The 11,237-nt window shown below is 36.3% G+C and overlaps 1 protein-coding gene across 1 annotated transcript; it reads right to left on the minus strand.

Moving 5' to 3' along the window:
- Positions 1-496: 496 nt before the first annotated feature.
- On the minus strand, positions 497-8,585 carry LOC137951696 (BTB/POZ domain-containing protein At1g04390). Its single transcript, XM_068798546.1, has 9 exons — positions 8,464-8,585; positions 6,201-6,633; positions 5,814-5,940; positions 4,864-5,380; positions 4,626-4,756; positions 4,084-4,529; positions 2,825-3,988; positions 2,491-2,643; positions 497-1,199 (listed from the first exon to the last, which is right to left on the minus strand). Exons 2-9 carry the CDS (start codon positions 6,299-6,301, stop codon positions 764-766), a joined length of 3,075 nt encoding a protein of 1,024 aa, XP_068654647.1. The 5' UTR covers positions 6,302-6,633; positions 8,464-8,585; the 3' UTR covers positions 497-763.
- Positions 8,586-11,237: the final 2,652 nt, after the last annotated feature.

An 11,237-nucleotide genomic window follows, 5' to 3' on the forward strand; every position in this document is an offset into this window, starting at 1 on the left:
TGATTATGGCAATGGACGCTGTCGATTTTGGATTTATATAACAAATGGAGAAATAAACACCAGCGGCTAAATTCCAGAAGCAGTGAGCAGCACCCTTGGAAATGGCACATCAAGATCAGGTTTATTTGACATAGACTTGGAGGCACAAATCTACCTCTGACCCGACTCATCTTCTCCCTCATATATGCTCAAGATTACTTCTTTTCTGTACATTCTGAGAAAATATTTGGGAATGGGTGCCCTTCACTTTAGTAGATTTCATTGGGATCGAAGAGGGATGGTAACAAAGTGGGTTCAATGATGAATCACTGTTTCCTCTACACTTGAACAGGAGACAGACTAAGCTTGCCATTTCCCTCAAGAGTAGGCCCAAAATCGAGTTGGATCTATCCATTTGTATTATTTGTAAGAAAAGAACATGTCTTTATATAATAGATGAATGCACTTAAATCATAATTAATGAAATTAAGTCTTTAACTCTCATTTAATTAAATAATCTTACATATTTCGTGATGTTTTTATAAACCTTAAAGTCCCTACTCATTTGGCGATTGTTGCTGTCAACTATTCCAGAATGAATGCATGATATAAAGGAGAGTAACATTTTAACTTTTGACTCACAGCCATGGGGGGACAGGTCGCAACAACTTTCAAATGATACAGGTGACTACTAGAAAGCTCTTCTATACTGCTGTTCTACCACACTTCATTTTCACTAGAACATGGAACTAGCTAATAGAGGACGAAAATTTGTTCGATCGTCTCATAAGTGTCCCTCCTGTGAAAGACGGACGTATGTCGCTCGAACCAAATCACGCAGCTCCTCATCGATAGCTTCAAGTTCACCAGTATCTCGCATTTGGGGATAAAGAGGAGCAATGTAGTTTACTGCAGCTTCAACTATCTCCCACTGAGTAAGGTCAGCTGCAGACTTGGTGACGAGGAGAGCTAATTGGTGGCTAGTTTTCAGACATGATAAGACCACGTTGTAACTCTCTTCGTGCACATCTTCCAGGAGCCAGAACTGAGACAGCCAGGCCAGTTCCACGTATGCCTGAATCTCGAGAAGCTGGTCCTGTGTGTCTAGATGTTTCCATAAGCAATCTAAGCTGGGTTTTGGCAGCTCTCCAGTATAAAACCAGCTGACTAGTTTGCACAAAGCTTTCCAACCAACGGGAACTTTGACAATTTGGGACTTGCTGTAATACACAGATAAAAGACTATGGATAAGAAACTGATGGAAGCACAAACTGTATAAGCACAAGAAACATGTTTTCTATCAGCAAGTTACAATTAATCCTCAACAGACAAGGTAAAGCAAGAATTTTTTTACATTATTTTACCTCATAGACATTAAATTCATCAGCAAGGGCAAACTCAAGATTTGCTAGCTACTATAAAAAATGCTCTACATTTAGTTTGACTTTAGATGGATTTATTATTTCTGACCATGATGGTAGATGAACAAGTCCATTACTCCGTAGTTTTACATGTGTACACGTCTTAGACTTGATGTCTTAGCATGACAGCTGTTAATGTGTGAGAGAATAGTCCATCATTGGTTAGGGCTTAAAACTTCAAGGAGGGAGGAAAAGATAACTATAACATGGTATAAGAGACAACCCAACCCAAGTCAATGTCATGTTTTGTGCGGCTTCCATGTTTGTTCTCCATGGTTCATGTGAATATGTCCTCATGTTTTATGGGCCGAAGCCGTTGCATGTACCATCTACATCCTAAACAGGTGTCCAACAGAGGTACTTGAGGACATGACCTCGTATGAAGCATGGGAAAATAGTCCCATATTGGGTTAAACTAGAAAAGATATGGTTATTAGTTGGCAAGAGGCTTCCATACCCAAGCCAGTCATGTTGGGAGGACTGAACCGACTTTAACAAATCATAACATTCACATATTGCTTTTTGATTCCTCACTAGCAAGGCCAGATTTTCACTTGTTTGACATGCTATGCAACTTGATATTTTTATACCATCTCCACTTCCAAAACCATTTTTTACTATTATGTCAATTTCATAAATAAATCTGCAAATATACATTGTTCCATTAAACATTATAACAATCAGAATATTCCAAGAGTTCATTTTCAGAGTAACAAGCCACTGCATTCACTTAGTAAATCAAAATGATTCATTTTTCACCTCATCTCTAAAAATTCAATTGAACTCCTAAAGAAAAAAAATATTTATCGGTTACTAAGGTTTTACTGAAGCAAATGCTGTAGAATTCACTTTATTCAAACCTTGCATGCTTCAACCTTAAGATAAAGAAAAACACCAGAGAATTTCACATGTACTTAAGGTCTACTTCATAGATGATATGTTAAAATAACGTTCAGATAAGCTCTTTGCCTAGTCCCATTTAGATTGGTAAGAGGACCTAGGTGAGCATTAAATAAGTTCTTACAATTCAAATATCATGAAGTCGTTGGTGAGGTTAAAGTCCAGTGTACAAGTAAGCTCAAAGTTATACCTGTCTTGCATCCCAGATTGAAACAACGCTGCCAAATAAGTACAGCTTGACCATAATAGGATTCTGTGGACATGCATGTGGGGTGACGACAAGAAGCAAATTGTGCAGTTCTGGGACATCACTTCAGCTGGATTTGCTTCCAATATGGTGTCTCTGTAACCAAAGGGAAAGTTTATCAGAAACAACCATGGCCACTCTTGTAACGTCAAGGTGATTCAGTAAAGAGGATTCACCATAAGGAGGAAGCTAAAAAAGAGAGAAATATACAGATTCAATAAAATTGAAAGATGCTTAGTAAGGAAGCAAAATCATTGTGCAAAAGAAAGGCACATACGAGAGATGTCCATATGTTCTGAGTGCAAGAGTGAAATCAAGGCTAGGAATCTGGGTGCCCCATTTTGGTGTTTTCCTGTAAAGCAAATCTGAGAGGTACATCATGTTGCATCTTTTGGAAAGACTTTTCAACTGTTTCCCTATATTATCATCTGCTTGGGTGCATCCCATATAAACAAACTCCAACAATTTAACCAAGGCACCATGACTTACATGAGAGGACAAACGAACTTCCTGCCTAATGCTTCTACTTGGCTGTTCAATATCACACTGTTCAGCAGAGTCATCCTCCAACATTTTCTCACAGGATTTCTGAACCTCTGGAGGAAGCAAAGATGGGCATGTGACCATAAGAATGACCTTATGAACTCTTAAGTGGTGCCCATTTGAAAGAATTAGATCCACATCTGCTAGTTCATTCTCATAAAGAGCCTTCTTGATCCTTTCACCAAGGCAACAGGGAAAGCCATACAACCCAAAGAAACTAAGACAGCATGCACTGAACCATCTAACGCCTGGAGAAAAACCAGTAGAATTGATTTTGTGAAGCATGTATAGTAAATTTTCATCCTCTTTACTTTCCAACTCTATGCCACTACTAGCTTGACTAAAATTCACCTCTTGGTGACTGTTTTCATAAAAAGTTCCCATCAACTCAAAAAGTGCCCAGAGACAAAAAAACAAAATGAGATCTCCACCCACCCACTCTTCTACAAGAACCCAACAGCATATTCTCGTCCCAGTCGCATTTTGTAGATGAGGAGCTATACTTGACCTTGTAACTTGCCAATCACTGCTTAAACACTTCCTGATCAATGCAATTAATGCCTCCATAACTTCACTCTTGGAGAGAAGGTTCTGATACCGAAACAAACTTATATGAGATGTTAAACTAATTAGAATAATGACAATTTGGGAACTGTCAGATGGCATGATGTCATTCCTTGAGACGATTGATTTCAGGTTATAAAGCTGGTGTTGAAGATGCTTCTCACTAAATGGGGTGAGTGCCTCTAATAACAATTTTCTTACTCTGGAGGCAATGTACTTGCATGGCGAATGGACCATTAACAAGACTGCACGGCATATTGGTTCACGTCCAGATACATGCAGATCTTTGTGAGAGGAAAGAGTAACTGTCTGAAATGTTTTTGCTGCCACCGTACTATTCACAAACATAAGCATTAGTTGATGCCATTAAAATTTGCAGCTACTTATGACTAAAAGTTAGAAGGAAATAAAGGAGAAGAAACACATTACCACGCACAAGCAATAAGCATGTCCAGGCAGCATTTATCTCCATAAATTTTGGGATTAAAATCTGGTGGGCAGTATGCTGCAAGCCATCCAAGAATATCCCATACATAAGGCCTTACAACACGAAGACCTTTAGTACCAAGGTCATCCTCAACAACTGCCAGTTCTTGTAATGGTAACTGTGCCTGAGAATGGTCGAATTCAATAGGCTTTCTGAAAATAAGACCAAGAAGAGCCTGGTCAATTCTCTCTCTCCAGAAATGAGAGTGATGTTTCCCTGCCCAACGAGTAATCAATGCTGAGCGACAGGCCTCTACCACTAAAGGAATTTGATCATTTGGAACTTTTACATGAAAATGTGATTTCCAGCCACTCATTGCATTAAGGATGCACTGGACAATGGGCTCACAACACAGTTCTATCATTTTTGAACAACCTTCTTCAGACCTCTGCATCAGAAAACAGAAATCCATAATCACTAAATGATTTTGAAAGAAATAAAATAACAAAACTGGTTAAAAAACATCAGAGAAGTTCAAACATACAGACAAATGCTGCATGAGTATAAAGGCTTCTACTCGAACATGATGAGGCTGTGAATCTCCCATAAAGTGTACCATCAATTTTACTAGCGCTCCACCTTCTAGAAGCTTTTTGGCTCCATTACTGCATAGAGCTGATGAGTGAAAAGAAATAAAATGACATCTTTAATACATGGTAGCATAATGAATTAATAAAGGATAACTCATCAAGGAAAGAAATTTACCGTAGTCAAAAGGGTACCTAAGGCAGAATAAAGTCGTAGAACCTTGGCTACAACAGAAGACTCAAGGTTCTTACATAGAGCTTGTAATGGAGACATTATTACAGCATTACTCCAAACGAAGTACCTAGAAGGTGGCCACTGCCACATTATGGTCCTCAAAAGTGTTAGCATCTCTTTGAAACATTCAATAGGTTGGCTTCCATTAATATAACCTTGTACAGCATGGAGGATGTTCCCAACTGCATCTCCTTCTTCTATTGCTTGCCAAATTTTGTGGTGCCTTCCAAGGTTTGAGAGGGTCATTTTGGAGAGGATGCAGTTCAAAGCAATGGCAGATGAGACAGAAATTGAAGATCTCTGGGAAGATAACAAGCATGACAAAGTACCAACAAGATTTGAAACATCATACTGGAGCACAGAATTTCCTAACAGCTCAATCAACTTCACCGTCACACTTGCTGCAATGTTCAGCACCATCTCATTTCCAGATTGAAGAATTTTTTCCAGAGCAAGCACCATATCAACGATAGAATTCTGATAAGAGAAATATTACATTGTGTAATATCAGTCTGATAAGCATAGAAGATCAATTAGTTTGCTTAAGTTTAAATTCCCTTAATCTTATCTTACATCTTATATTAGCATTAATTAGTTCAACAATAAGTTGATTACATGTCTCTAATTAGTCATGCCAGACATATAGCGTCAACACCCTACATCAGCACAAATCCCATCCAAATTACATGCACAAATGTCAAAAATGATATAAAAAAAAAAATTGTAAACGAGTTTTCTGCCGGTGCACATTTTTTCTTCGCTTTTCAGAGATGCAAATCACAGAAGGATAATGGAGTGTCAGCATACTACATCATTCAAGCTTAAAAAGCAGGCACGTATTACAAGAACTTAAGAACAGATGCTCGTTATTCTATTGGAATGGAACTCTTTCAAAGGAGATTGTACTTACCTTTACAAGTTGATGACGCAAAAGATCAGAAGAAATACATTCAAGAAATGACGCTATTGAGCGTACAACATGTCCCTGTACCTCCACATTTGTGCATTCCCATCTTCTACCTTTGTTATCCTGACACCTGCGAAAACAAAATTCCCCTTTAATATAAATTTAAAATGGTAAAATCTTAGAAGCCTAATGCACCAAAAATACATGCTGCTGTTTTCTATGTGAGGAATAAGTGTGACTGATTTTTCATTAAAAAAAGAAACAACAATTTTCTGAATGTTAAATTGGCAAAATATAAGATTCAGCTCATGTTCAATACCAAAGAAGTTAGCAAAAAGAACCTACCCTTGTTTTCCTTTTATGAGAGTGAAAAGAATTTGAAGAACTTACATCACACCAAGGTCAAGTGCTTGTCGAAGACGTTGATGGAGAGTCATCATGTGACTGTTGAGACTACGATTCTTTGTCTCCCCCATTTTGGGAGGCTTCATTATGTTCCTTAGTACTTCCAAAATTAAGAAGATTAAATCACATCTTCCACTTTCGAGATATTGGTGATTTCAAAAACTTCTTGCCAAAATCAGTTTCTCTCTTTCTGTTCCACTGTAGAAGATTTTTTTTTCCTTGAAAAGGTTCCTCTCTGGAAGATTTGAAACTCAAATGACTTTTTTCCGTTTTTAATGGGAAAGTATAATGAAACAAAGGCAATGAAGTGCAGAGGCCTCCTCAGGGCATAAAATACGTGGAGCCTAGCAAGACTTTGATGTCCTAAAATGACCAACGTGGCAATGAAGCCCCTGAAAGTGATTTCCCAATGCTATACCTGAAATGCAAATTCTCCTGTTAGCACCAACTACTCAAAATTTAAGAGTGAGCATAGAAAGTTGTTGCTTGGTTAAACAAAACAAACATGAATAATCAACTGGATATCTATCTTGTCATGTCATATGTCTTTCTAAAGGCAAAGAAAACAAGTTAGAGCATAGTATTTGTTCATGTTATACTCTTCTCATGTGTTGCTCCATCTGAAAGGTATGTGGTGTTAGTGAGAATAATTCCATATGGGCTAACATCAAGAAAAGCACGTAATTAATTGTTGGGAAAAAACCTCCTAAATTCAGTTAGTCATTTTAAGATAGACTTGGACCCAAATTTAATATGGTATCAAAGAAAAACATCTGTCTTGTTAGGCTCATTTTGTGCCTACACAATTTATCACCATTTGTGTCGCTCACATCCCAGAACCATTATCCATTTGAGTGGGCCTGGATGTAAGAGGAAGTGATTGTGGGAATAATCCCACATGGGTTAATATCCAGAAAAGTCATATGCTGATTAAAAAAGAAAAAGTCCCCTAACTTCAGCTAGTCATTTTAAGATAATTCATGACTCATCTTTACCGTGTGGGACATAATCAACTAATAAAAAAGCTAAGTGCATTTCACAACTAAAGAGGGAGAAATGAATTAAATAGATGCAAGGGAGTGAATGAGAAAATAAGATTTTTCTTTTTATCATGTACATGTTTAATTTCAACATAAATTTTCCAATGAATGCATAGCCGATATCTTTTAGTTGGTTACCACTTATATGATTATGATGTGAGATAAAAAAACGTAACTATATGGTAATTGACCAAATCATTTAATACAACCCATTGAAAACAACAACAATTTTTTTTAGTTTTGTCACATTCATAAAGCAATCTGTAGAGGCCTTCCCCATTTATTAATCCATTTACTTCCAAAAAATCATGTTAAAGTTCAAATTCTACAAATGATGAACTAGAGAAAGAAAACATAAAAGCAATGCCAAAACTGCCAAGAACAATTCAACCACTTTTTTCACCATGAGAGACAGAAACACTTTCCTTAACAAAGAGAGCCCGTGAGAAACCCAAACCAATGCATAATGTAAAAAAAAAAAAAAAACGACAGTAAGGAGACACTGATGAAGATACACTCCTGCGTTGAACTTTTTTGAAGAAGAAGAAAAAGAAGTGCATTGAGTTCTGGAACTACAAAAGCAAAAGGAGAAGAATGAGAACTTCTTTTTATCTGGGCGACATTCAATTTTAAAGAGATGTTCCTTCAAAACAAATCCTAGTTTGAGAACTTGTTCGCCAGGAGTTCCTTTAAAATAAGGAATAGCCTTCCCGAAAAAAATGTCCAAATATGTTAATTTCATGTAATAACTGACTATAGAAAGACTTCTACCCATCCTAAAACATAAAAAAAAAAAAAAAAAGTATTTGTAAGTATGGCATAATCTCCCGAGATAGATACGTTCTGTGAATACAAATTCGAGGAGGGTGATGAGTGAGAGGTAAATGATCCGCAGGAGTTCGTTGGATAAAACCATAATATTAGAAAACTCTTTCACCGATCATATATCTTTTTTTTTTTAATTTTTAATTTCTCTTTCGAAGAAAGAGAATCAGACACCAGAAAAACCTATTTCCTGGTCTAAGAGAAGACCCAAAATAAAGAAGTCATGCGGGATAAATTAAGGGCGATCAAAACCAATAGGAAATCTTAAGCAACGGGCTCTAAAGAACTCGTCTACAGTGGAGCGAAGGCAGAGGAAGTACGAAGAAGACCGGAGGACAGGGAGCGTAAGGAGAAAGAAAAAGGAAAAAAGAAAAAGAAAGTACCTCTGGAAGTTCGCGTTCCAGCAAGAAATCGGCAGTAAGGATCTCAGCAAGAAGGATAACGTGGTGGAGCTTGTGAAGACGACTGAATCGCGTTAGAAAATGAGCATCCGCTGTAATTTTTCGCGTCGAGAGGCTGGAGACACTCCCTCTCACTTTTCAAGATCAGCACGTCTACCGTCTGCGGTTGACCATCCAGAAGCAACCGACTAACCTGTAAGTGTCCCGTCCCGACTTCTCTTCAGAAGACCCTGTGTCTTTATCCTAGTATTTACGTAGAGCCGCGAACCTTTCTTCTGTATTCTCATCATTACGCAATTAATTTTTTAGGCTTTGAAGGATGATTCAGGATCTGCCAGCCGCTAGCCAAGAGGAATGTTTCGTCTCGGAAAGCTTTTGTTATCTTTGGTTTTGTTTGAAGTACGCTGGGGGTCGCACTAAGACAAATTGATTCTCAAACCGTTTGAATTCAGTTTTTACTGTAGCTCAGCTCGAGTTCAAACTTGAAATAAGGTTCATTAAATATAAAGCCAAACTCGAGATTTTTTAAAATCGGTTTGTTAACTTGTAAATAGACTTATAGATTTTTTTACGAAAATACTATTTACTTTAATTGTTCTTGTTAATTTTTTCTTTTAACTGGTAAATAATTGTTCTTATTTACCTCAAACCTCAAACACAATTGATCTTGTAGCCCTTTTGGGCCCCTCAACATCTAATATTGTTGTTCGTCGATATAATACACACTATCGATAAAGGTGTTTGCTCTTTCTTTTAGGTCTATTAAGTTGGTTATTATACATGAATATACTCTATTGTAAAGTATTGGCCTCCTTTGTGATATATGATAACTTGTAATTAAATGGTACTAAGTTCATCATAATATTTTTTTTTTTGAAGTTTTAAATATAAGTTGGAACTCGAACTCGAGTTCAAAGTATTCAGATCAAGCCAAGCTTAGATATATGCAGGTTGGCTCAACTCGATGTCACTCCTAGTTGATGCTATCTTCCGGGTTTTTATCCGAGTTTTGTTGTTTCTTCATTTCCCTGGAGTTGCAGTTTTGACCAGCTCCGGTAAAATTATTCACTCAAGGGCGTGTTGTTTGTGTCATCTAGAAAATAGAGTTTTTTTTTATTTACCAATTTTTTTTGCTTGAGTTCTCTAATTCCTCTTACTTTTAAGAAATATTAAAAAAAAGTAATAAGTTTTCTATTGATCTAATAAGAAATTATAGGAAAAGTTATCTAAAAATACGAAAATAGCTCATAATTACTTCTTTCTTCAACCTTTTTTATTATTTATAATTTTTTATTTCTCATATCATTATAATTAATTTTCTCATAGTAAGAAAATTAGTCAAAGAGAAAAAAATTATTAAAAAATTAAATAAAAATTATATTTCATCATTTTATTTTCATATGACGGTACAAACATTCTCTAAAGCTCAAAAGCTTGAATTGAAGATAATTCAAGAATATTATAAGAACATAAGAGGATAGAGTTCAAACTCAAACCAACTCATCTTCTTCCAAATCTAAGTCATAGGTGAAGTTCAAGTGAAAGTTGGGTTAGTATGGACCATCTTCTTCCAAATCTGAGTCATAGGTTAAGTTCAAGTGAAAGCTGGGTTAGTATGGACGAGTTGAACTGCACTGGAAAACAATTTACAGTGTTAGTGCTATCAAAGCAGTTCCGTCCACTCTTGTAGCCAGTAGTTTTCCACACCTAACATATCAATCTGTTGGGTTGTGTTGATTAGCTATTGTCATAGTATCAGAGCTGGGCACGCCACGTCCCGCATTTGAATCCCGTGAAAGGCGGTAGAAAATGGGCGGGGTGAGTGTCAGAGTGGTTTCGTCCACTCTTGTAGGCAGTAGTTTTTCGCCCCTAACAGATCGGTCTGTTGGGTTGTATTCGCTAGCCGCTATCAAGTACCCCAAAATAAAAAATATAACTAAAACAAGAGAATGAACAACTTTTTTTATAATATAGTTAAATATAACATATACCTAAACAAATAATTAACCGCACCTAATAGATTGGTCTGTTGGGTTGTATTGGCTAACTGCCGTCAAGTGCCCCAAAATGAAAAATATAACCAAAACAAGAGAATGAACAACTTTTTTTAGAATATAGTTAAATATAACATATACCTAAACAAATAATTAACCAAAACAAACATGATTTCTACACTAATAAGTAATTTAATGTATAATTAAAAATATATTAATATACTATTTAATTAAATAAGATATTATATTAATAAATAATTTTAATTTATTATAAATTAATACAATAATTAGGAAAATTCAAGTGAAAGCTGGTGTTAGTGTGGACGAGTTCAAGTGCACTGGAAAACAGTTTATAGTGTTAGTACCCCAAAATGAAAAATATAACTAAAACAAGAGGAAAATTCTCTCATCCTCAAAAAATAACACAAATAATGAAAAATTTTGGACAACTAAAAATCTGCTTTTCACACTTTCTTTCCAATTCTAAAACCAGAATAAGAGTATGCAATAACCCAAAAGAAACCCCCACTAAAGATGTTGTGCAGGTATTTTATGGAAGCGGTATGATGCTGTGTTTAATCTAGAAGATATGATGCACAAAATAAATGGGATTCTGCAGGATGTCATGATCTAAAGGTAGTTTCCCTCTTTTCTCTACATCACTAATACTGAAAGCCTTTGCTCAGGATTCAATTCTTACTCGTTGACTTGTGCACCTTGATCATCCATCATTTGTAAACGCTTGCTTTTAAGAACCTTTCT

This window comes from Aristolochia californica, unplaced genomic scaffold, assembly GCF_029961685.1.
Source record: "Aristolochia californica isolate CCGP_79_NKW_82.1479 unplaced genomic scaffold, dmAriCali1.0.hap1 SCAF_15, whole genome shotgun sequence".
In the NCBI taxonomy this organism is placed as follows: domain Eukaryota; kingdom Viridiplantae; phylum Streptophyta; class Magnoliopsida; order Piperales; family Aristolochiaceae; genus Aristolochia; species Aristolochia californica.

Excerpts from the sequence above, each read along its gene's own strand:
- LOC137951696 (XM_068798546.1), bottom strand. The coding sequence starts at position 6,301 with ATGAAGCCTCCCAAAATGGGGGAGACAAAGAATCGTAGTCTCAACAGT. Across the intron at positions 4,530-4,625 it reads TACTCATGCAGCATTTGTCT|AGGTCTGAAGAAGGTTGTTC; the intron begins GTATGTTTGAAC and ends TTTCTGATGCAG. Across the intron at positions 3,989-4,083 it reads ATGCTTATTGCTTGTGCGTG|TACGGTGGCAGCAAAAACAT; the intron begins GTAATGTGTTTC and ends GTTTGTGAATAG.